At 55.4% G+C, this 26474-nt stretch overlaps 1 protein-coding gene across 1 annotated transcript in view; it reads left to right on the top strand.

Annotated features, from left to right (window-relative positions):
- The window catches only part of ADARB1 (adenosine deaminase RNA specific B1), an 82314-nt gene extending 64407 nt beyond the window's left edge, over positions 1-17907 (top strand). Inside the window, exons 9-10 of the mRNA XM_080828416.1 lie at positions 16276-16454; positions 17311-17907. Of these exons, the coding sequence (XP_080684542.1) occupies positions 16276-16454; positions 17311-17490 (359 nt within the window). The 3' untranslated portion in view covers positions 17491-17907. The remainder of the gene's footprint in view (positions 1-16275; positions 16455-17310) is intronic.
- Positions 17908-26474: the final 8567 nt, after the last annotated feature.

Here is a 26474-nt window from a genome sequence, read left to right as displayed (position 1 = left end):
CCTATCAAAGACCCGGGGACCCTGGCAGACACCACGCCAGGCAGGTGCCAGAGAGAGGGCAGGTGCGCGAGGGACCCTATCAAAGACCCGGGGACCCTGGCAGACACCATGCCAGGCAGGTGCCAGAGAGAGGGCAGGTGCGCGAGGGACCCTATCAAAGACCCGGGGACCCTGGCAGACACCATGCCAGGCAGGTGCCAGAGAGAGGGCAGGTGCGCGAGGGACCCTATCAAAGACCCGGGGACCCTGGCAGACACCATGCCAGGCAGGTGCCAGAGAGAGGGCAGGTGCGCGAGGGACCCTATCAAAGACCCGGGGACCCTGGCAGACACCATGCCAGGCAGGTGCCAGAGAGAGGACAGGTGCGCGAGGGACCCTATCAAAGACCCGGGGACCCTGGCAGACACCACGCCAGGCAGGTGCCAGAGAGAGGACAGGTGCGCGAGGGACCCTATCAAAGACCCGGGGACCCTGGCAGACACCACGCCAGGCAGGTGCCAGAGAGAGGACAGGTGCGCGAGGGACCCTATCAAAGACCCGGGGACCCTGGCAGACACCACGCCAGGCAGGTGCCAGAGAGAGGGCAGGTGCGCGAGGGACCCTATCAAAGACCCGGGGACCCTGGCAGACACCATGCCAGGCAGGTGCCAGAGAGAGGGCAGGTGCGCGAGGGACCCTATCAAAGACCCGGGGACCCTGGCAGACACCATGCCAGGCAGGTGCCAGAGAGAGGACAGGTGCGCGAGGGACCCTATCAAAGACCCGGGGACCCTGGCAGACACCATGCCAGGCAGGTGCCAGAGAGAGGGCAGGTGCGCGAGGGACCCTATCAAAGACCCGGGGACCCTGGCAGACACCATGCCAGGCAGGTGCCAGAGAGAGGACAGGTGCGCGAGGGACCCTATCAAAGACCCGGGGACCCTGGCAGACACCATGCCAGGCAGGTGCCAGAGAGAGGGCAGGTGCGCGAGGGACCCTATCAAAGACCCGGGGACCCTGGCAGACACCATGCCAGGCAGGTGCCAGAGAGAGGGCAGGTGCGCGAGGGACCCTATCAAAGACCCGGGGACCCTGGCAGACACCATGCCAGGCAGGTGCCAGAGAGAGGGCAGGTGCGCGAGGGACCCTATCAAAGACCCGGGGACCCTGGCAGACACCATGCCAGGCAGGTGCCAGAGAGAGGGCAGGTGCGCGAGGGACCCTATCAAAGACCCGGGGACCCTGGCAGACACCATGCCAGGCAGGTGCCAGAGAGAGGGCAGGTGCGCGAGGGACCCTATCAAAGACCCGGGGACCCTGGCAGACACCATGCCAGGCAGGTGCCAGAGAGAGGACAGGTGCGCGAGGGACCCTATCAAAGACCCGGGGACCCTGGCAGACACCATGCCAGGCAGGTGCCAGAGAGAGGACAGGTGCGCGAGGGACCCTATCAAAGACCCGGGGACCCTGGCAGACACCATGCCAGGCAGGTGCCAGAGAGAGGACAGGTGCGCGAGGGACCCTATCAAAGACCCGGGGACCCTGGCAGACACCATGCCAGGCAGGTGCCAGAGAGAGGACAGGTGCGCGAGGGACCCTATCAAAGACCCGGGGACCCTGGCAGACACCATGCCAGGCAGGTGCCAGAGAGAGGGCAGGTGCGCGAGGGACCCTATCAAAGACCCGGGGACCCTGGCAGACACCATGCCAGGCAGGTGCCAGAGAGAGGGCAGGTGCGCGAGGGACCCTATCAAAGACCCGGGGACCCTGGCAGACACCATGCCAGGCAGGTGCCAGAGAGAGGACAGGTGCGCGAGGGACCCTATCAAAGACCCGGGGACCCTGGCAGACACCATGCCAGGCAGGTGCCAGAGAGAGGGCAGGTGCGCGAGGGACCCTATCAAAGACCCGGGGACCCTGGCAGACACCATGCCAGGCAGGTGCCAGAGAGAGGGCAGGTGCGCGAGGGACCCTATCAAAGACCCGGGGACCCTGGCAGACACCATGCCAGGCAGGTGCCAGAGAGAGGGCAGGTGCGCGAGGGACCCTATCAAAGACCCGGGGACCCTGGCAGACACCATGCCAGGCAGGTGCCAGAGAGAGGGCAGGTGCGCGAGGGACCCTATCAAAGACCCGGGGACCCTGGCAGACACCATGCCAGGCAGGTGCCAGAGAGAGGGCAGGTGCGCGAGGGACCCTATCAAAGACCCGGGGACCCTGGCAGACACCATGCCAGGCAGGTGCCAGAGAGAGGGCAGGTGCGCGAGGGACCCTATCAAAGACCCGGGGACCCTGGCAGACACCATGCCAGGCAGGTGCCAGAGAGAGGACAGGTGCGCGAGGGACCCTATCAAAGACCCGGGGACCCTGGCAGACACCATGCCAGGCAGGTGCCAGAGAGAGGACAGGTGCGCGAGGGACCCTATCAAAGACCCGGGGACCCTGGCAGACACCATGCCAGGCAGGTGCCAGAGAGAGGACAGGTGCGCGAGGGACCCTATCAAAGACCCGGGGACCCTGGCAGACACCATGCCAGGCAGGTGCCAGAGAGAGGGCAGGTGCGCGAGGGACCCTATCAAAGACCCGGGGACCCTGGCAGACACCATGCCAGGCAGGTGCCAGAGAGAGGGCAGGTGCGCGAGGGACCCTATCAAAGACCCGGGGACCCTGGCAGACACCATGCCAGGCAGGTGCCAGAGAGAGGGCAGGTGCGCGAGGGACCCTATCAAAGACCCGGGGACCCTGGCAGACACCATGCCAGGCAGGTGCCAGAGAGAGGGCAGGTGCGCGAGGGACCCTATCAAAGACCCGGGGACCCTGGCAGACACCATGCCAGGCAGGTGCCAGAGAGAGGACAGGTGCGCGAGGGACCCTATCAAAGACCCGGGGACCCTGGCAGACACCATGCCAGGCAGGCGCCAGAGAGAGGACAGGTGCGCGAGGGACCCTATCAAAGACCCGGGGACCCTGGCAGACACCATGCCAGGCAGGCGCCAGAGAGAGGACAGGTGCGCGAGGGACCCTATCAAAGACCCGGGGACCCTGGCAGACACCATGCCAGGCAGGTGCCAGAGAGAGGACAGGTGCGCGAGGGACCCTATCAAAGACCCGGGGACCCTGGCAGACACCATGCCAGGCAGGTGCCAGAGAGAGGACAGGTGCGCGAGGGACCCTATCAAAGACCCGGGGACCCTGGCAGACACCATGCCAGGCAGGTGCCAGAGAGAGGACAGGTGCGCGAGGGACCCTATCAAAGACCCGGGGACCCTGGCAGACACCATGCCAGGCAGGTGCCAGAGAGAGGACAGGTGCGCGAGGGACCCTATCAAAGACCCGGGGACCCTGGCAGACACCATGCCAGGCAGGTGCCAGAGAGAGGACAGGTGCGCGAGGGACCCTATCAAAGACCCGGGGACCCTGGCAGAACTCCAGAGCATGCGGGGCCGGGGGGTGTTCCTGATAACAGAGAATCAGTGAAAGAAAAAGGTGGTGTCGGGACTGTGTTTAACGCCTGACGGTGCCTTGATGTCCCGTGGTCTTGTGACATCTAGGGAGAGGCCAGCTGTTTCCCCTGAGGGAGCCCACCCGTGGTGGGGCTGCTCCGTAAGTGGTTGGAGTCCCCTGACCATCCCAGCAGCCAAGCGGTGACTGGGCCGGACCTCTGGAGTCTTGGTCTAGAAGGCGATAATGGGTCCCGGCTGGACATGGCTTTCCCTCGAGGCTCTCCCTCCAGTCACATACACAGGCAGGAAACCGGCGGGAGAAACCGTGCCAGCTCCCCAGATTAATCAACCAGGATTTTTATTCACAAACATGAATGGATAACCATTGTCATTTGAGGGAAATAAACAGCACAAACGTGAATGTTCTGTGTGAGAAAATTGAACAACCGAGAGGAAACAATCCTAACTCAGGGAAAAGAAGAGAATATAAGTAACAAACCTTGTGAGTCCACGTCGAGTACTTTGTGAGTGTGGAAAGCAAGGATCAGTTTGAAGGAGGTCTGGAAGGCCTTCAACAAATACACCAGTTAAGTGTGTCATAGGCAGTGTTCTGTGTTGGGATGATAGTGAGCAGAACAAAACCCTCCCCCCAGACTGTAGTTCTCATGAGCGGAGAGGAAGGCACGTCCAGTGTGTCTCCGGAGACGCAGAGCAGAAAAGTGTTAAATGTAAAGAGTCAGGAGATGTGGAGAGCTAATCCAGCGTCCTTCGGCAGCGTTTCAGAAACAAGGCCGAGGAGGAGATGCCAGTAGAAAATTTGGGTGCTGAAGAAAAGCACGAGTACTGCCGTGGAAAGTATGCACTGGGGAGAGAGCAGAACTAATTTTTAAAAATCCATTCCTAGCACATCCTTATGAATTTCAGACCAGTGGAGGTGTAAAGAGAAGATGCCGAAAGCTCCCGAATTAACTAGAGTAAGTATCAGGTTTATGTAACCCTTACCAGGGACACTGGAAGCCAGAGCTGAAGAGAAAACGGTTTTCGTAGAATTTCTTATTTAAGCAAATATTAAGCATTAGGACAAAGTGATAATGTTCAGGTATTCAAGGGTTCAGAGGGTTTCTTTCCAATATATATTTTTTTGAGGAAAAAAAAGCAAAGATACTCTAGCAGAACGAAACAGGCATCTAAGAAAGAGAGAAACGTGAAGTCCAAGAAAGAGGACTTTGTGCATCTAAGAATACCGCGAGATCGGTAAGTTGTCAGCAAGACTGAAATGTAACAGTTCCATGTGAGAATGGAGAATCGTATCAGGAGACTCTCAAAAGAATGTTTTTTTCCGAAAAAAGTGAATGCGTTTTAACAAGTAGCCTAAGAAACTACCGTAACTATCGTAAATGGTCTTTGCAATAATGTGAAAGTAGGTGTTAACAGTTTAAAAAAAAAAAAAAAAAGGAAAATGGAAACTCTGGGAAACACAAAAAAGCTATTTAGGAAAGGAAGGGTGGACCGCGACACGGTGGCGACAGCATGTGTCCAGTTGTGACGATGGACACCACGTGTCAAGTGGGGTTGCCGCAGGCACCCGGATTAGACACTGTTTTCGTCCGGGAGGGTGTTTGCGAGAATTAGCATCTCCCGCTGTGGGTGGACATCTTCTAGCCGAGGAACCAAGGACGCGAACACAAAGTAGCACAGAAGTGGAGGAGCGCGGAATTTACTTCTTTTTTCCCACCTCACGGAGGAGCCGGGGCGCGGCCTTCTCCTGCCGTCGGACTGGGATTTACCCCGTCGGCCCCGGTCGCCAGGCCTTTGGGCTCAGACTGAGCACCACTGCCAGGCTTTAACCTAGCCCTGGGATGGTTTTGAGGACTTGGTGTGAGATGGGACAGAGTCCGCTTCAAGTGGGTGCTTGAAAGGGTCTCCTGGAAGTCGTTTGGACGTATGAACAGGGTGAGCACTGTCTTCTCGAGTCTGTCACGCTCCTCAGCTCTGCCGGGCCTCACACAGTCACGGTCACAGGTAATTAAATCCAGACTCATTAACTGTACAGGTGACCTCTTACCGCAGACCTCAAAACTCAAAGTTAGCTATAAAAAGCTGATATTAAAACCCAAAGTCCTCAGCCACTGGGAGGTTAGACTCTCGTCAGTAATCCTCAGTCAGAGAAGAGCCCAGTCCTTGCGCTGGATCCCTAGAATGCACAGACCAAAAATGACGAGACAGAGCCACGGCTTCACTCGGCAGAATCGTGCATGGCCCCGAACGAATGAATGAGAAACCGCGAGCTAAGCATTTGGCCCAGAACTGAGGAGGAAAACTACAGCGGAGCTAAATAAGACGCTGACTGCAGGAGGAGGGAAGAAAATCAAACAGGCAGAAAGCAAAGGGGAGGGTCGGAACGAGCGAGAAGAGTACAGGCCCTCAGTAAAAGTAAAATGCGTTGATTTGAAAGAACCGTGAACGAGATCTACCACCATCAGATAAAAGTCATAATGTCAGACACAACGAGAGTGACGGTCGGATTCGCTGTACCTACAGATATGGAGGTGGGCAGCAGAATTTTAAAATAATTCTTTATTCAATGGTAATACTGATAAATTTGGAAAGGACAAGCGAGTTGTAAATTGCCAAAATTTACCCCAACGGAAATGCAAAAATCTGGCAAAGGAAATTTCCAGCAAAGACTTCGAAAATATTATCAACACATGACCTTCCCATAAGTTCAGAGTTTCATCAGTCTGCCAGAAAACATATCATTCCACCTCTGTGTGAGCTTTCCAGGTCGTAGGAAAGAACGGTTGACCTAATTCCAAAACTGGACAGAGAGGCACAAACAAAAAGAAAATCACAGACAGCATCACCTATGACTAAAGACGCAAAACTCCTGAATGAAATACTGGAAATCAAGTTTAGCGACAGACCCAGAAAGCGAGGTGTAGCTTAATTTTACAACTATCAGCACCGCTCATCTGTGAGTAGATCATGAGAGGATCGGTGCGTGGCAGAAGGGAGCCCGCGGAGCACACGTGCACGTGTCCTCTCGGGCGTGCGGATGCGCGGCCGAAGGATAGGGATTAACGTGGCGATTCTCATCTGGGAAGGAGGAATTCTTGGCGGGGAGGGGATTTAGGAACCTTTGTAGAGTCCTCGGGAGGTTCCAGCGGCCAGAGCCACGCACAAACCTACCCAGTCAGGGTCTCGGAGGCGGGACACACGTGCGCTCACGCTTTGAAGTTTCTTGGAAAGAAGCTTCTATCGGCTTGAGAGCCACTCCGATTGTTACGACGGCGACTCTGTGGGTCGTAGCTTTAATCTTCCAGGTTTGTGTAAATGTTTGAAATTTCCCGCAATGAGCAAGTGTTAGTTTTTAATGAGAACAATTTTTTTCTTTTTAAATTACCTTGCAGTGTTCTTTCAAAGCTTCATTGAGGTATAATTGGCATAAACTGTGTATTTAAAAGATACAGTTTGGTGAGTGTTGAACTCTGTTTGCCTGCAGCCCTCCCCGCAGGGGGGTAATAAGCCCACCCACCCCCCTCCCGGCTGCCCTTCCTCCGTCCCGTCCCCATGCGACCGTTGATCTGCCGATAGAGATTGGTTTGCATTTTCTAGGATTTTACAAAAATCGTGAGATACGTACTGTTTTGTCTGGCGTATTTCATTCAGGATGACTGTTCTCGATTCATCCATGTTTGTGGAGTTTATCAGCAGGTCATTACTTCTCATGGCTAAGTCATGATGGGTTGTACGGACAAACCGCAGCTTGTGCGTCCGTCCGACCGTTGATGACATTTGGGGTGTGTCCAGTCTTTTACTGCTACAAAGGAAGTGCCTAGAACGTCACGCACACGCCGTTGCACGGACATGCCTTTCCTCTCCACTTGGGTCGACACCGAGCAGTGTGCAGGGTGGGTCTGAAGACAGGTGCAGGTCGTGTTTCTCGGAACACTGTCACACCTTTCCAGAGGGGTTGTGCCCCTTCCCACGCCCACCGGGGGTGTGCGAGCCTCCGTTTGTGCTCATTCTCACCAGCGCCGAGTAAGGAGCCCCTCCAGGCTTTCTGACGGGGCGGAGGGAGGTCTCCGTGGGCGTTCAGTTTGCATTTCCCCAGCGACCGAGGAAGTCGAGCATCTTTGTGAGCTCTCTTGCTCTCTTGCTCTCCGAGTGCTGTCCTCGGTGAACCGTTCAAAACTCGCCTCACTTCTCACTGAGTCGTTTAATCTCTTACTGAGTTTGAGACCTACTTACCTGTTCTGCTTATAAGATCTTTCTCAGATACACGATTTGAAAATGTTTTTCTTTCCGTTCTCTCAGCCGTGGCTTTCAGAGCCCAAATAATTCTAGTTTTGGTAAAATCTTATTTATCAACTTTTCTTTGTTAAGTCGTGTTTTTGATGTTCTAAAACCTGTTTCTAAGTCAGCGTCACAGAGGTTTTCTCCTCTGTTGTGTTCTTAGAAGACCTACAGCTCAGTGCTTGAACTTGGGACTGCACCCCATCCCGAGCGCGCGTGTGCGCAGGACGCGTGCGGTGAACGGAAGTTCATTTGTTTTACGTATCCCCAGTCAGCCCAGCACCATCTGTGGAAAAGCTCATCCTTGCCCCACTGAATTCTTTTGCATCTTTATTAAAAATCAGTTTGCATACACACATGGAGGCCTGCTTCTGGATACTAATGTCTTCCATGGATCTTTTTCTCTTTTTTTAATCAGAGGAGAAAATGAGCACAAGTGGCCGGCCGGGGGGGTGGGCGGGGGAAGCAGGCTCCCCACTGAGCAGGGAGCCCGGTGTGGGCCTCAGTTCCAGGATCTTAGGATCATGACCTGAGCCGAAGGCAGCTGCTTAGCCAGCTGAGCCACCCAGGCGCCCCTACTGTCTTTTTTTTTTTTTTAATTAAATTAAATTAAATTTAAATTCAGTTTAGTTAACGTGCAGTGTATCATTAGTTCCAGAGGTGGAGGTCAGGGAGTCCCAGCTGCATGCAGCACCCAGGGCTCGTCCCATCCCGTGCCCTCCCGAATGCCCGTCGCCCAGTCACCCCATCCCCCCCCCCCCCCCCCCCCCCCGTCCAGCAGCGCTCGGTTTCCCAGAGATGAGAGAGTTGTCTTATGGTCTGTTTCTCTCTCTGGTTTCGTCTTCTCTTCTTTTACCTTGTTTCTCCTATGATTCTGTTTTGTTTCCTGAATCCCACATACGAGTGAAAACATATGATAATTGTCTTTCTCTAACTGACTTATTTCACTCAGCACAATCCCCTCCAGGCCCACCCACGCCGATGCAAAGGGCAGGACGTCTCCCTTTCTGACGGCCGAGGCACATTCCGCTGTGTAGACGAACCCCGTCTTCTCTGTCCGTTCACCTGCCGACGGCCGTCCGGGCTCTTCCCGCGGTCCGGCCGTCGTGGGCGTCGCCGCTGTGAACACTGGCGGGGGGGCAGGGGCCCCTTCAGATCATAGGTAGTGCAGTTGCTGGGTCATAGGGTAGAGGAACCTCCAGACTGTCTGTCTGTCTTGATGCCAGTATCACACTGTCATGATTACTAGTCTTGTAAGTTTTGAAATCAGGTAGAATTAGATCTCCAACTTTGTTCTTCTTTCTCAAAGTGGTTTTGGCTACATAGGCCCTTTTTGCATTTCATAGCAATTTTAAAGATTTTGTTTATTTGAGAGCATGAGGGAGGTGGGAAGCAGAGGCAGAGGGACAAGCGGACTTTGCTTGGCGCTGAGCGTGGAGCCTGATGTGGGGCTGACACGGGGCTCGATCTCGTGACCCCGAAACCGTGACCTGAGCTGTAATCGAGATCTGGATGCTGAGTGACCGAGCCACCCAGGTGCCCCCATAGCAATTTTATAACCAGTTTATCAGCTTCTACATAAAACCCTGTTAGGATTTTGATTAAGTTTGCTTTGAACATGCAGATCAGCTCGGGGAAAACTGACATCTTAAGGACTTGAACCTCTCGGGGACGAGCACAGACGCCCTCCACCCCGTTAGCCACTCACGTTTCTCAACCGTGCCCTGCACTTCTCAGTGTGCCTCTGACACGTCTTTTGTCGGGTTCATCTTTAAGTGTTTTGTACTTTTGACGCTGCTTTAGATGTTATATTTCTGTTTCAGACTCCAGTTCATTTCTGATGTAGAGAGACATTAGTTTCAATAGCTGTTTTATGAATTTCATCGAATTTTCTTTGTAGATGGTCGAGATGTGTATGTCTCAGTTCTGCCCTGTAGTCGAGAGGCCGTGAGTTCTGCCCTCCCCCGTGGTGCCCAGCTGGGCCTCCAGGAGAACGTGGAGCACGGCACTGAGCACACACACGCTTGTCTTGTGTGCGCTCACGGGGAGAGGGTCAGCCTTTCTCCGGTAAGTGTGGCCGGCTGTGGGGTTTCACAGATGCCTCTCTCCGCTTAAGGGGCCTTCAATTTCCAGTTTGCGAAGGGGCCTTTCGTCAGGAATGAATGTTGGATTTTGTCAGGCATTTTTTCTACTCTCAGTGGAGCTGATCATTTGGGTCTTTTTTAGTTTGTTAATGTTTTGTTCGGAATATGGTGACATTGAGTTATTTAAATATTAAACCAACCTTGTGTTCCTGGGATAAACCTTGTATAGTCATTTTATATTAGTCTTTTGAAATGTGCTATAATTTTGCTTAGAATGTTTGTCTCCCTGGTTCAGTGGCCTGTAGTGGTGTTGGTCTGTAGTTGTCTTTGAGTATCTTTGTCAGGTTTCTTGGCATCGAGGTAATACTGGCCTCATAAAATGAGCAGAGAACCATTTCCTCCTCTTCAGTTTTCTGGAAGAACTGGTTTAGATTCGATACCAGTTTTTTCTTAAACATTGGTAGAACTCACCAGTGAAGCCATCTTGCCTGAGGTTTTCTCTGTGAGAAAGTGTCTACGCATTCGTGCTCTGTAACAGGGTAGATACGGGCTCATTGTGTGACTCTGTATTTTTTTTCTCCAGTGAACTTTGGTAATTCATGTCTCTCAGGAACATTTATCTGTTGCACCTTAGTTGTCAAATTTATTGGCTTGAAAGTGTTCATGACGTTCCTTTGTTATTCTTGTGACATCTGAGCGTCTCTAGGGAGGCTGTGCCTTTCGCTCCTGATTCCGCTGCTCTGTCTTCTCTTTCCTCATCCGTCTACCCAGAGGTCTCAGTTTCATGGGTTTCCCTCTAGAGAACCAACTTTTGGTTTTATGGGTTTGGGGTTTGTTTGTTTTTCAGTTTTCTGGCTTCTTTTAAAAAACAATTTCTGGGGCGCCTGGGTGGCTCCGTTGGTTAAGCGACCGCCTTCCATTCAGGTCGTGATCCTGAAGTCCCAGGATCGAGTCCCGCCTCGGGCTCCCGGCTCCACGGGGAGTCTGCTTCTCCCTCTGACCTTCTCCCATCTCAAGGTCTCTCACTCTCTCTCTCAAATAAATAAACAAATAAGTAAAAATCTTTTTTAAAAGAACAATTTCTGCTCTGATCTTGTCATTTTTGTCCGCTTACTTTGTTTCAGTTGCTCTTCTTTTTTTTAGTTTTTAAGGTACCAGCAGATGCCGTTGTTTTGAGACCTTTCTTTCTTCCACAACATTTCACAAATTTTGACGTGTCGTGTTATTACTTTCACTCCTTTCAAAGCACTTTGTTCCATGTGCTATGTAGAAGTCTGCTGTTTAGTTTCAGAACATTAGGGGACTTTGCAGAGGTGATTCTGTTGTTCATTTCTAATTTAGTTTCATTTTCTAACTTGAGTCCTTTACATTTACGTTTATTTTACAGACCAGGATGTGATGTTTGTTGGCGTTCCATGAAAACTTGAAAAGAGTGTATCCCTGCTACTTGTGAAGAATGGTCTGTGAGTTGGTTGATTGTGTTGTGTGTGTCTTTTATGACTTTACTGATCTTCTTCTTGGTCTATCAGGAGAGAAGAAGATTAAAAATCTCTTGACTATAATTGTGCTTTTGTGTATTTCTCAAGGTTTTTTTTATCAGTTTTTACTTCATGTATTTTGTAGTTCTGTAATTAGGATTGTGAGTTCCTTTTCATAAATTGGCCCCCTTTGTCGTTTTAAAATTATCTCTATCTCTGTTACTATTCTGCATTCTGAAATCTCTTTTGTCTGGCATTAGTAGATCCTCTCCTCCTTTCTTTCAATTAATACTAGCATAGTGTATTTTTTAACATCCTTTGATTTTTAAGTTGTTTTATATTTTTTTATATTTAAAATATGTTTCTTGTAGCCAGCATGTTTGGACCTGCTTTTTCCCTCTCCCCGACTGACAGTCTCTGCCTTTTCATTCGGGTGCTTAGGACATTTACATTTATTATGATATTGATATGGTGAGGTTTAAATCTGTCATCTTGGCACTTACTTTTTATTTGTTCTATATTATCTTTGTCCCTCCCTTACTCTTTTTCTCTTTATATTCATTATGTCTTATGATTCCATTTTAACTCCTTCTTGACCTTTGGCTATACCTTTTTGTTTTGTTAATTTAGTGATGGCTTTAGGGTTTTACAGCATACATGCTTAACTTATCACAGTCTGCCCTGCAGTGATGTTATACCACTGATGTGTAGTATAAGCATCTTCCATTTCTCCTCTCCTGGTGTTTCTGATATTGTTGTACATTTAACATTTGCATATGGTAACAATCCCATACTATACTATTACTTTTGTTTCAACAGTTAGCTTTTTTTTTTAGTTAAGTTTTTTATGTTAATTCCAGTGTAGTTGACAGTGTTATATTGACGACCAGTCAGCTTCTAAAGAGATTTGCCACTCCTGGTGCCCTTCATTCCCCTAAGTAGACCCTCATTTCTCTCTCGTTACCATGGCCTCCTGCCTGAAGGACCTCCTTTTACATTTTTGTGTGCGAGTCTTCTGGTGATGAATTCTCTCAGCTTCAGTGTGTCTGGAAAAGCCTTTAGTTTGCATTCCTTTTTAAAATATATATTTCTGGGCAAATATATTTTTGCTGAAATGGCAGTGTTTTCTTTTCTTCTCCTTTTAGCACTTTGACGATGTTGTTCCCTGTCGTGCTGTGCGCACTATTTGCAGTAAGAAATCTGCCGTCTCATCTTTGTCCCTCCGTATGTGGTGCTTTTCCTCTGCCCGGGCTTGACATTTTCTCTCTATACCGGCGTGGAGCAGTGGGTCACGATGTGCTTGGTGTCGCCTTCTGCACATTTCTCATGCTTGGGCTTCATTTAGATTCTTAGATCTGTGCGTTTATTGATCTCAGAAAATTTGTCTCATTTTTTCTTCATGTTTTCTGTACCCCCTTCTGCCTCCCCTCCTTCAGGAACTGAGTCACATGTGTGTCAGGCTGACAGACTTGTCTAACAACGCACTGATTTGCTGGGTTTTCTTTTTCCCCCGTCTCTTTCCTGTGTGTTTCATTTTGAATAGTTTCTGTTATTGTATCTTTAAGTTCACTCATCTTTTTTTCTGTTCTAGATCTTTCTGTGTGGTGGTTGATGACTTCAAGTGTGTACCTAAACTCTTCATGTCTCTCTGTGACCATCGGGCATGTTCTCTGACCCTTCCAGGCAGTTCTTGCCCAGTTTTGAGGAGTGTGTGTGCTCTTATCAGATGCTCAGGGGACCCTCTGCATCTCTCTGGCCTCTGCACCCTCCTGGCCACCGCCTGGCCACCTCAGTTTCCCGAGCTCTCAGTTCAGGGGGTCTGCAGGCTCTGCCTCGGCTCCTTCTTGCCACACTGCTGCCTGGACGCTGTCAGGACTGCAGCCTGGAGCACTCATGGGGTTCACCTCATAAGTCTCCTGTCTCTCAGAAACCACTGCCCTTCCTTGCTTAGGAAGGACCCTTAATGTCCAGGGTCTTGAAGGCTGGTGTTTGATGTATTTTGTCTGGTTTGCTACTATTTTAGTACGGAGGGTAAATCCAGCAGCTCATACTCCGTCTCACCCAGAAATGAAAGTCTGAACCTATATTTAAATCACAGAATGCCCATTCTTAAACACCGGTCCTTTCTGTGTTCCTCTTCCAAAGTAGAGGCGTTTGCAATGTAGCCCTGACTGTGCGCCTGGTCATCTGAGCCAGCTGGACGTCCGGGGCTGGTTTTGGTTGGAAGTTGGGGTGACATCTCCAGGTCTTGGTCTGCGTTCCCTGGACAGCAGAGACTGAGGGGAGAAGTTAAAGTGCTTTACTTGGGAAGCGTGAGCTCCGAGCAGCAGGGTAGATGAGAGGGCAAGTCTGACGGGAAAGGTGGCTTTACTGCAGGAGAAGCTGCCCGTGTAGCTGTGCCCACAGAGGGCTGCTCCTGCCCTGCGAGCCCTGACTGGGGGCCTGCGGGCTGTGTGGCACACCAGAACTGTGCTGTCCGCGGCCCGTCTGCTGTGGCCGGCCGGGGAGCTTGTGTATGGAGACCCACAGCCCTGTGATGGAGGGGGTGTGACTGGGGTGTCAGGTTGAGCCCTGCCGCCATCACGTCCCAGGAAGGTGGGCTACACACATCGCATTTTCTGTCTCCGCAAGATCAGCGTTTGTTTAAAGCCTTTAAAAAAACAGATTCTGGCCCCGTCTTCCTGATTCTTTTTGTGCTGGAAAAGAGCCGTAGGCAGGCCGTATGTCTCACTGCTGATGGCCCACGGGCCGCGGTTCCCCGTAATCTGGTCGGCTCTGGCCTCTCGGGTGGGTGGACTGAGGCTCCTCATGGCCCTTCGCTTACCGACAGGACGGTTTTATCAAAATCTAACCAAAAGCTGTGAGTGATATCCCACCCAGAACCTTTAAAATTGTGTTTAATCTCGACAAGTGGAAAAAGAAGCAGGTGCCGTAGATACCAGGGGCCGCGTGAGCAGCGCGGGCCGTGGGACAGCACCAGCGCCCTGTGTGACCGTGTGCTTCGCGAGAACGTGAGCTCGTCGCTGCGCGGAAGTTCAGGGACTGCCCCAGCCAGTGGGGTTTCTTTCTAGGAAGGTAATTTTGTTGAATCGATTTGTAATTTCAGTTGATTTTCCTGTGTTTCGAGTGGCTTCTTGAACTGTGGGGTGAGTCGACTGAGTGGTGGACCGCGCGCTGCTCACCAGCAGACACTGCCGCTCCGTTTCGTGGTTCCCTGTAGCGTTTCCAGGTGACAAGTAGGAAACATCTCTAGCCAGCTTGACCTGGTCTGCCTGGTATTTTCAACGCTTCCGTGTGACATTGCGCACACATACCCGGCCGTTGCGTGCCTGGTGTGTATCCGTCAGACACCTGGCCTTGTGTTGCCGAAACCTGGTCAGGAATGCTCACACACAGTCTTCAGAATAGCCAAGTACTAGAAGAACAACAGAGTGAGGAAGCCTCCAGTGGCATGTCCCCCAGCGGGGTCCCAGGTGCAAAGGCGGGGCAGGTGGCAGCTCTGTCGCGGGGTGTGTGACTCCCACACGTGACCTCGAGCGAAGGGTGCGGCGCACGGGAGTCCGTGTGTGTAAATGGCCCCACAAAGGCAAGGCTCCCAGCGGGCAGCCCCGGCCAGCGTGCTGGGGTCAGTGCCGTGATGACCCACGCAGGGCAGGACTGGTCATGAGGCAGGAGAGCTCCCAGACAAGTGGGCCCTGGTTGGTGACCGGCTGCTGGGACGCTGGTGACGGGTGTGCTCCCTTTGTGAAAATTCCTGAGGCCGTGCCCTCGTGGTCTGGGACACGTCAGTGAAGAGGCCTCTGGGAAGTAGAAGCGCTCACTGCCCGGGTGTTGGCACGAGAGAGTGACGCGCACGATCCTGACTTCTTCCTCAGAAGCAGGTCACAAGGCAGCCCCCGGGCCTTTGCACGGACTGCGGGAGGAGCTTCCCGGGCGCGCAGACGGCTCGAGCTGGCACCGGCCGTGGCCGGCCTTGTGGTGAGGAGCAGAGGAGCCTGCAGGAGAGGGCCGGGGCTCCCGGCGTCCTGAGTGCCGCCACGTCCTGGTGCCGCCACGGGAGCGTTCTGCCCCCCGGCCGAGGGCCCTCTGGAGTGGCAGCCGTCGCAGACGCGGGTGGCTTTCGAGGAGGACTTTTCACCCTGCTCTGACGCAGGCGGCTGCTTTGCCTGAAGAACTGGGGCTCCTCCGCGATGAAGCTTCCCTGCTGGCCCACCTGTGGTGTTGGCTTCCTGTTCGGGGGCGGGGGCCACCGTCGTGCGGAGCAGAGACGGCGCGAGGGCCCCGGGGTGGGCGCCCCGCGGAGCTCGCCGGCCCGGCGGTCAGGGAGCGGCAGGCAGCCCGTGCTGGGGCCGAGCTCCTCCTCCGGGCCCCGCGCCCGGCCGGCCGCCGTTGGGGCTGTGTCCTGAAGACGCGCTCCGTGCCAGGGTGGCCCGTGTCCCCCCGAGGTGTGGACGGTCGCGCCCGCGGCCCCGATGAGGGGAGGTGAGCGCCCCGCTCCCAGTCACCTGAGTGTCCTTTAAAAATCTCCCCGCCCCACCACGTGAGGCTCGGGTCGCTGCGACAAGACCGCGTCCGTGTGGTGAGAGAACGTGTCTGTCCGTCCGTACGAGAGGCCGTGTCTGTGCTGCTTCCCGTGTCGTGGGTACAGTGCCGGGGGGGGCGGGTAGCCTGTCCGTGCCCCGCCCTGGCATGTGGGGCGCTCGGGGCGTGCGCGTGAGGGCCGCGCTCACCCGCACAACCTTGCGGGACCCGACTCAGCCCCAGAAGGGGCTCGCGCGCCCGCGCTCGGAGCGGTTGATCCGAGGGCGCTCAGCGGTGCTGTGACGTCCGACGGGCTCTGGGTGTCTGCGGGCCCTGCCCACCTCCTGAGCACAGTCAAGGCCGCTCCGGGGCGGCGGCAGGGGGCCCTGGGCAGGGGTGAGTGCACCTGGGCCGCTCACACCCCTCAGGCGCGCCGTGGGCTCCTCGTCCCTCACCCGTGTCTCTCCGCTCCAGGCATCAGCAACGCGGAAGCGCGGCAGCCGGGGAAGGCGCCCAACTTCAGCGTCAACTGGACGGTGGGCGACACGGCCATCGAGGTCATCAACGCCACGACAGGGAAGGACGAGCTGGGCCGTGCGTCCCGCCTGTGTAAGCACGCCTTGTACTGTCGCTGGATGCGTGTGCACGGCAAGGTACCGGCCCCACCTCCCCGCAGCCGCCCCCCCTCCCCGCAGCCGCCCCCCTGACGCCCCGCGCCTCCCGCGCAGCCACTCCCCAGCCTTCCGGGCTCTTCTCCTCCAGCCTGAGAGTGTGGCCCCGGATCTCCCCAGTAAAGCCTCCTGCGCAGCTCCTCCCGCCCCGCCCCTGCATCCCCCTGGGAAGTCTCCGCCTGGCCCCACCCGGAGGAGGGAGAGCCAGGGCTCCCGCAGCCCTTAGAAGGCGCTGGGCCTGTTTCCTGCTGGAGGGCGGAGTCCGTTTCCCCCGATAAAGTCTCCTCCGGTCAACGGGCATTTTCCTGGTTCCCCTTCATCGGTGGTGGCGGGTGTTTGTTACAGAGCAGGCGGTGCCCTCGGCGTGGCCATGTGGACAGGAGCCACCGAGTTCGGGCCCTGGTCCTACAGGACGGGCGCCCGGGCCGAGGGCTTGCACTGCGTTTACTCTCACGATCGGCACCAGCACGAGTCAGGCAGCCGCGGGGCAGCGCCCCCGAGTCCTCGCGCGCGACCAAGTGGCCAGTCAGGGGCTGGGTTGTGAATGGCTGAAAACACTCACCTTGGAATGAGAATCAGCTCCCCGCGGAAGTGCCTCTTTAGAGCCTGGGGTCCGAAAACGCCTGTTTGGCCTGGACCCTGTGTGGGGACAGTTCACAGACCGCCCCGGGGCTCGCGCTCCGCCCCCGCGATGCAGCCCTGGGAGGCAGGCGCCTTCCGGCAGGTGTCGTCCCCCCGGAAGCCTGCATGGGACACCCCAGGTTTTGAATGTCTTACTGAGCTTCGGTTTCTGCTCCGGCTGCTTCCACACTTGTGCTTGTGTTTGAACTCTTCACAGGCTCCCACCAGCCTGCTGCGCTCCAGGATCACTAAGCCCAACATGTACCACGACTCCAAGCTGGTGGCCAAGGAGTACCAGGCCGCCAAGGCGTGTCTGTTCAAAGCGTTCATCAAGGCGGGGCTGGGCGCCTGGGTGGAGAAGCCCACGGAGCAGGATCAGTTCTCTCTCACGGCCTGACCGGCGGCGCGGGGCCGAGGCTGCCCGCGCCCGGCGCCGTCTCCGGAGCCTCACGTCCGAACTGGGGGCAGGGGTGTGGGGACGCGGGGTGCCGGGCGTCCGGCGCCGTCTCCGGAGCCTCACGTCCGAACTGGGGGCAGGGGTGTGGGGACGCGGGGTGCTGGGCGTCCGGCGCCGTCTCCGGAGCCTCACGTCCGAACTGGGGGCAGGGGTGTGGGGACGCGGGGTGCCGGGCAGGGAGGGTGTGGGGTCCAGCGTCTCCCTCTACAACACCGTTACCCCCGGAATGACCCAGTGACTGCTTTCCATCTCCGTTTACGTTTAGAAATTGAGTTCTACTGAGTAGGGCTTCCTTAAGTTTAGGAAAATAGAAATTACTTTGTGTGAAATTTTTGAATAAATAATTTATTCAGAGTTAGGAACGTGGTTTATAAAGTAATTATATCCAGTCACTCTTAGGCCACGTTCTTTTAATTGCAGAAGAGCATCTATCTGTGGGGAAGGTGAGGAAGTAGAGGCAGGAGGAGAAGCCTCGCAGCCGCGCCGCGGGCAGGTCCCCCGGATCCCTCGGCGGGTCGTCCCAGCGCAGAAGAGCCGCGGGAGGGGCCCGGCCCTGCGCTCCCCCGGGTCCCCCGCGCCGTGACGGCGTGTGCCCGAGGGGGCGCAGCCCAGACCCCCAGAGCCTTCAGTCCCCTAGAAGCTTCTGTGCTCCTCCTGGGATCACATCATGGAAAACGTGTGTTGGTTTACTTCTCAGTAACCAGAGACGACACGGGGCCGTGATCCTGGCCCTTCTCGTGAGGTTCTCAACAGTGTCTGACTTTCAGGGATAGGAGGAAGCCGTAGGGGCCCGTGCGCAAGTCAGCCTAAGACCCCCCTCCCTGTCTCCGAATCCCACGGAGACGGACGACTCTCCGACATCTTCACAGGAAGGAAATAGGACTAATTAAGTAGATAGACTCGTTCTTAGAAAATGCCACTAAGGCGTATTTTTAAATTCTTCTTTCCAGCTTTATCAAAGACACGTTTGAAAGTCAGTATTCAGGCTGGAAGCCGGTGAGGCAGCGTGCCGCGGGCGTCGTCCCCACCAGGGTCTGGACGTTGACGGTCACGGCAGGGAAGGGGTGCTGCTGGTGCCCGGGGTGGCCCAGGGGCGCTGCCGCAACCCCCCAGCCCCCCGGGTGGCCCCGGGCTGAGCCAGCAGACAGTCAGGAGTGCGGGCAAGGGTCCTGGGGCACCTGGACCTGAGCTCAGAGATTTGCACCAATTGCCTTGTTGCTTCCACTCAGGATCAGACAGGAGCCCGGGGGGCGTCCTGCCCCTGCTGCGTCAGGGCCTTTCTGCGCAAGTGGGCGGGGGCGGCTGTGGAGGCTGTAGGCAGAGCCGGGAGACCCCGCCTCACCTGGCCGGACTGTGGAAACGCAGAACAGGAGCAGGGCGGCCACGGTCACCTCGGCCCGGCCCCCACGTGCTCAGCGCAGGAGACTCGGACCAGAAGCGCTGTGCCTGCCCCTGTCGCGAGCGGTCCCTGGGGGGCGGGGGGGGGGCTGGCGTGCGGCAGGGACCCAGGGGTGTGGTTTGGCTCAGGGGCCGCGGCCTTCTCTCCGCTGTGGCAGGAAGGGTGTCAGCTGGTGTCGCCGCCCTCCCCAAGCAGGTGCTGCCACACACAGAACATCCGAGAGCCCTGCGTTTTTATTCTCTCGATAAATGGTATTTTTTCTAATGGGGATTGGGAGATGGACTTAGTTTTTAAAAAAAAAATATGTGGATTTTGATGAAAAGTTCAGTGGAAATATATTGCATATACATACAAACACGACCCAGTATGTCTGACTCCCTCCCTCCCGCTAACCGCTGAGGCGAGCGCGGTGTCCCCGCTCCGAGTGCGTGGCTGTCCTGTGTGCCGGTCCCGGCGGACCCCCAGCTGTGCGAGTGTCCAGGCCCCACAGGTGGGTCGGGAGGGAGGAAGGGAGCCCCGTCCACCTGGGACCCCGGGCGGCCCCCAGGTCGGACGGCTGGAGCAGAACAAGCAGAAACGTGAACTCCTCCAGGCGCCGGGTCAGGAGACTCGGCCTTTGAAAGGGTCCCTTCCGAGGCTCATTGTGCACGACCCTGTCTCCCCAGGCGTCACTTGGCATACGGTGCCCTTAATCAGGATTCTAGAGGCTTAGACAATTTGACACAGCCAAGAACTTGGGTTTTTGAGAAAGATGTTCAATTTTGAGGACATTTTGACCAGGGGGTTGGGAGGGTTCTCTTCTGTTTTGTTCGCTAAACCTATTAATTCCATGAAGACACCAGCCGCGGGCCACTATCCTGCTAGAGGAAGGCCTGAGTCACAGCGGTGTCCCCGGCGGGTCTCTTCCCGCCGCCCGGGTCAGCCAGGCCGGCGTCCCCTCTTCGCAGGTCAGATGCCACAGAGCGCGATTCTGATTCTGAATCAGAGTGTGCTTGACTCATTTAATCAGAAACAGTTACTTTATTTTAAAATGTACAAGCCAACATCTCACCCGGCATTCATTTTCCTGGGATGTGTTTTTATTCCCATGATCTCCCTGCTGCCCAGACGACGGGATCGCCACTTTCTTTGTAAAAACAGTGTTTCTCGTGCTTTCATGCAGTGACGCTGGGGCGGGTGCCGCTCTCGGGCAGACCTGAGGGTGGGCTCAGTGAACGCTGTGGGGGAGGGCTGCACGCCCCGCCGCTTTTTCTCAAAACACAAATACCAGATTTTTTTTTTTTTATTTCTGAAACATTTTACACCAAAATACAGGGTCTACCCCAACCGTAAATTTGTTCTAGCAAAAGTAAAATCGGCTGACTTTCCCATCCCTAAAATCTACGAAGTTAGAGAGTCTCTCAAAAGAGTCCTCGTTATCAACCCCCCAACTATGTAAGCGGGAAGGGCAGAGTATTTGTGACCATGTGCGTGTCCAGTGTTGTCTGTCCTTGTCCCCTGGCGTGTCCTGTGACCCCCCTCTCTAGCCACGCGGCCAGTCACGTCCTTGGGGCCAGCGAGGCCAGGGTCTGGCTCGATCCGGACGCGTCGCTGTCCTCTGGAGCCGCTGTGTGCGCTCGCTCACGATGCAGGGACGAGCCCCAGCCCCAAGAACATGCAGCTCGGCCTGCCGTGGGCCGACGGGACATCGGGAGCCGACGCCCGTCCTTCTGGACGCCACCACCAGTGTTCCAAGGCAGGCTGTGGAATGTGTGTCGAGTGAGCCTGGAAGCCGTTGGCTTCTCCAGATACTGGGTGATGTGCTTTTATTGTGTTTTATTTTAGAATTTGGACACTTTTCTATGAATGTAATTCAGCCAAGAGCCCTGTCGCTAAGACCCAGGCCCCGGTGTCCTCTGTATGTATACTGATGTATATACCACACGTGCAACCCGCATGAGCTTCCCCTCGCACCGAGACCAGCCGGAACCAAGCATGAGTCGCTGTCCTGTAGACAAAGGACTGGAGATGTTCTCAATAAAAGACACAGTGTTCCACCGTTCCGTGTGGCTGGCTTTTCTCTCCTTGCTAGTTCTCCCCTCGGTCCCCTCGCAGTCCGTCCTGATGAGTATAATTGGCAGGGGTGCGTAAGCACCGGCTGAGAGCCGCCCGCCGGGCTTGTCCCCTGCGCGCCGCCCCCGTGCTCAGCACATTTGCCCGACTCAGGACGGTTCCTCTGAGCCCCTGGGACCCGTGGGTCCCGCGCTGCCTTCCTGAGCACGCATCACGCCCACTCCCACGTGGAAGTTGTGTAGAGGACCGTGAAACAGCGGCCCCCGGGCGAGAGCCTGCGGGTAAGAAGGGACGACGGTGTCGTCCCCACTGACCTGCCGGGCTGTGTGAGGGCGGCATGAGCGGGGAGACACAGGAAGGGCGCGGACGCCAGTGGCCGCTGGGCGGGGACTGTCAGGTGCGGGGAGACGGCCCAGCCGCTAAGTTGCGGGGCAGGGGGAGCTTTACTATTCAGGGCTCACGTTTCTGCAGGACGTTCATAATAAACCGGGTGAAACCGGCTGCGGAGACCAATTACCAGAGATTGGTAATTAACGAATCAGGTAGCGGGTAATTAACAAATGCTCCAAACCCACCATTTGCTAATCGCACTGTTTTACCACCGTTTGCATTTAGCGGTAAAGAAATGCCGACGCTTTCCGTACACGCGTACATGGGACAGCCCAGTCCCCTGTGAGTGATTGAGGATTCGGCGTGATTTTAATTTAATTTTACTCTTTTAAAGCTTACCCATTTGTCTGATGTTCTTACAATTCAGAGAAAAATAACCAGGAAAATGTTTTTAAAAGTAAAAATCCCCACACAAATAAAACGTACTGTTGACAAATGATTTGCTCTGTTTTGCATCAATTTGATTCTGTTATTTTCCCACAATAAAAGCAACATTAAATACGTGGGGCTCCTGGGGGGCTCGGTTGGTTGAGCGAATGACTCGGTTTCTGCACAGGTGGTGAGCTCAGGGTCCTGGGATCGAGCTCAGCAGGGAGGCTGCCTGAGAGTCTCTGTCTCTCCCTCTGCCCCTCCCCCCTCAAATCAATCTTTTAAAAAAATTAGATAAAATGAAAATATGTAGCCTAAAAAGACACATTAAGCTTCTGAGAAAGGACAGGGACAGCAAGCCCCCTGCCAGTTCATGGTGGGGGGGCTGCTGGCTGTGCCTCGAGGCGCTCACCTGGTGGCCGTGAGGCTGGGGACCTGTCACCGTGACCCGCCCGCCCAGGTGCTGGCACCGCAGAGGCCACGGCGCAGGCTGAGCCTCCCGGGGAAGGTCGCTGGAAGTGCCCGCCCGCAGCCCCCACGGGAAGGGAAGGCGTGAGGGAGGGGGGTGGTCAGACAGAGCCGGGTGCTGGCTCCAGGCGGGGCCTCGCTGGAGGGAGGAGCAGTTATTTAATAAGCTTTAATATTAGTGACATAATTAAATGTTTAAATAATTAAAGCAAATATTTAGTAGGAGCAGAGGCAACAGGCCCGGCGAGCTCGCAGGTCGGACGCTGTGGCAGGAGCGGGAATCCGGGAGCGGAGCTCAGAGTCAGTCGCACCTCACCGCTTGCTGGGCCCACGCTCCCCCGCCCCGCGGAGAGCCCATACCTGCCCCCCGCGCCCCCACGTCGCAGCGCCCAAGCCCCCATGGGCGCCTGCAGGCACCGTGCGCCCCCCCCATGACCCTGCGGGGAGCACGGGTCCCACAACTGCGGAGCAGCCGCGCACGACGGAGCCCCGAAACCGTGCCCGCGGCCACCCTGTGCAGCCCTGCGCACGGAGGCTCAGCGGAGACCCCAGCCGGCTGCTCCGTGGGGCACGCAGGGCTGTTGCGGTTCAGCTTTTGGGCTGGGCTACGACCACAGGCGCGCACATGCCATGGGGTGGGGGCCGTGGGCACGTCCCCCGCAGCAGTCAGGGCCGTGCAAAGGCCCTGTGCCCTGTGGGGGGCCCCGTGCTTCCCCGCCTGCCTGATCCCACCCGCAGGGCCACAGCATCCGGGGGCTCCGGCGTGCCCTGAGTCTGGGCCCTCTTCCTGGGGCTCCCCACCTATTCTGCCCCTCAGCACCCTGGGGTCACACTGAGGTCCCGAACACGCTGTTGGAGCAGGCGACAACCCTCCTCGGGGAGATGAGATGTTTGAAAAGCACAACCAGGAAAATCCAAATGGTTGGTGTTGGATTAGACTCAGTAAGGATGCATGCCGATGTTTCAGAGCAGACCCCAGAGTTTAAAATGAACTTGGTAAAAGTTGTAAGAATGGACAAGAAAACAAGAATTGGAAGCCACGAGCACAGTAGATGAGCTGACGGACGGGTGAAGTCGGCTGGGACGACGCAACGGACAAAGACTAGGATGTCCCGAGACGTTTGGGGGCTGATGGCAACTGCTGACACCCGGCCGACCGGGTGACCCGGCCACACACCGACCTTCCCACGTAGGCGAGGGTCACAGCCGAGCTGCAGCAGGTGACCTGGCTGGGACTTCCTTTCTTTAAGAGTTTATTTATTTACTTGGCAGAGAGAGAGAGTGAGAGAGTGCACAAGCAGGGGGAGGGGCGGGGGGGAGCAGAGTCCCTGCTGAGCAGGGAGCCCGATGCGGGACTCCATCCGAGGACCTCGGATCGTGACCTGAGCCGGAGGCAGTTGTGTAACCGACTGAGCCACCCAGGCGCCCCTGAACAGACTTTTTTAAAAATTCCATTTTTATGGTAGAATGTAAGGGCTCATGGATTTGTTTTTACATAAACACAGGTAATGTACACAGAAAAAACAAAATGCCATCGAATGTAAATTCCCCAAGTTTAAAAAAAATTAAGGGAACTATCAGGAAGGGTTTTTTGTTTTTTTAAGTCATCTCTACGTCCAACGTGGGGCTCGAACTCATGACCCCGCACCAACAGAGCAGCCGGGCGCCCAGGAAGGTTCATAAATGGGAGCCACTGACAGCGTCTCCTAAGGCACGTACTCACGCTCCACCGTCCCCGGAACCGACGTCCGGCTCCCCGCATGCTCTCTTCCTAACGTTTACGCTGCTTCATCCGTCCCCGGGACACGGGGACAGCGGGCAGCCAGAGGTGCGGGTTTGCTCGTGGCCATCCTGCCACTTGCCTGAGTCTCCCGTGATGTAGAGCCTGGAGGCGCACGAACCGGTACGGGTTCACGGCCCCACAGCCTTCCCACGAGGACCCGCACCGACGGCGGCTTCTGCGAGATGCTCAGGTGAGACCCGGGATCCCAGGACCCGCACAAGAGCGTCTGGGGGGACAGTGGTCAGCGCGGGGTCCCACGGCCGGCAGCTCGCCGTGCGCCGGCGGCCAGACTAACTCACTCGTGGCCGCGTGTGCGCGTCTCTCTCTCATCAAACACGAAGGAAACGCAGATCCTCATGCGCGAGAGAATTGGCGAAGGAGGGACGTTTTAGAAACGGTTTTTACGTTTAGTTCTCATTTCGTCTTTAGCTCCTGAGGGGTAGTAATATTCAACAAACACACGAACACACAGATTTTATCATTCCCCTCACTCACTGGACAGCCTGGGCATTTACCTACGTATTTATTTAAATTTGTGAGTTTCTTACAAAGGGAAGCATCATGTAGCACTTCCTCTTTTCATGGCCTGTTGTAACGTGGGTTTTGTGTCAATGTTTACCGCCTCCGGGAACTTACTTCATAGCGTGTCTTCTACAGTTTCATTTCTCAGTGTTTTTCTTTTGGAACATCCTTGGGAAAGTGTGTTAATTCCCTTATTGCAATTGAAAAAGTGGGTCAGACCTTTCTTGACAGAAAATCAGTCTAATTTGGTTCGATGGTTTGACAAGAAGAATGAGATCACAGGCAGGACGTGGGCCATGAATAGAACGAATTCAATCGGCAGCTCTGAGTTTGGGTGAAAAAACACTTAAGATAACGGAATGACAGAAGACTTTTATTTTAAAATGTCGAGTTGGCATAAAAGCAATGAAATTAACGCTTCGACGTCCGCAGCTCCCCTTGGCATGTCTAGGAGGAAAGAAACTAGGTAGTACTCGTGACCCCTGACGGGGGGGCCACGGACCAACGACAGTCCCTTGATGTGTGTGGGCAGAGCTGCCGGTGCCCCGGAACTCACAGTGACAGATAGCGACGGCTTTCACAGGCCGGGTGGTTTACACCCTTTGCTTTCCAAACACTAACAAAAGCCTAGTCGAATCGACAGTTGATAATTACATAATTTCTATGAACGTCTTTTCCAGACGACCTTCTGATCCCGAAGTGTTATGCGGGCGTAGACGGTGGAGGCGGGAGGTGGACAGTTCACGGTGGAAGGGGGAAGGATATTAAACGTGGGTCCCGGGTCCTGGCCGTCCTGTTGAGGGTCTCGCTGTCTCTGGGGTGTTTGGGCAGTAGAGGCAACGGGGGTGCCGAGGACCCGGGGAGCTGGTGACGGGACGTGGCTGTAGGCTAGAGCGGGGTTCAGGAGGTTTGAATCAAGGTGCAGCAGGGACACGGGGCGGGGGGTGGGGCCCACAAGCGCAGGGGTGCATGAGCTGGGCGCATAGTAGGGCTGGAGCCAAGGTTGCTGGGTTGCAAGTGCCTCCACGTGAGGGAGGAGTGGAAGGGTTTACTTTAACACGTTAATATTTACAATAGGCCAGAAACCACCTTTTGTAAAAACTCGCAATTGAAAGATTAAGCTATGGAGTAAAAGTATTTTAAAAGGGTGTAGGTTGGGAACCTGGGTGGCTCAGTGAGTTAAAGCCTCTGCCTTCGGCTCAGGTCATGATCCCAGGGTCCTGGGATCGAGCCCTGCATCGGGCTCTCTGCTCGGCAGGGAACCTGCTTCCTCCTCTCTCTCTGCCTGCCTCTCTGCCTACTTGTGATCTCTGTCTGTCAAATAAATAAATAAAATCTTTAAAAAAAAAAAAAAGGGGGGGTGTAGGTTTTCCCAGCATGGGAGCCAACCCCAAGCCTCGGGTCTTCTCTACCAGCCCCTCCCAGCCCAGCCTTGCATGCTGGGCGCCCTTCGCTCCGGCCTGTCCGCAGAGACGTGGTCAGCCCACCCCCGGGGTCCCTGGGTCGGCTCCCGGCACAGTCTGCTGCGCCGGCCCTCGGTTCCCAGGCATGCAGGCCCCCTCCCTGGGCTGCCCTCGGGCAGGGGTTGGAGTCGGGGTCAGCGGGGTGTCCTGCTGTGTGTCCCGAGCCTCCTTCTGGGGAGAGAGCAGACCGTGCATTTGGACAGAGCGTGACGGAGAAGGCTGGTTTGGACCCGGAGTGTTTCTAAGCCAAGTGAGAGGAGGGCCGCCCTCCAACCAGTGTCTGTCTTTCTCCCTTCGCCCAGAACTCATCAGCTCCCGGGGCAGCCCGCGCCCCCCCGGGGACGGGACCTGCTGCCGTCAGGGCTGACCTTCTGTGCGAGGCAAACACCATCTGCCCGCAGAACCCGGAGCGTGTCTCGAAGCTTCTCCCGCTGAGGCTCGTGCTTGGTCCTGAAAGGGGCAAAGCAGGGAGGGTCTC

This window comes from Martes martes, assembly GCF_963455335.1.
Source record: "Martes martes genome assembly, chromosome: 1".
NCBI lineage: Eukaryota > Metazoa > Chordata > Mammalia > Carnivora > Mustelidae > Martes > Martes martes.
Note: the sequence above shows the minus strand (reverse complement) of the source record. Positions and strands in the feature narration are given on the sequence as shown.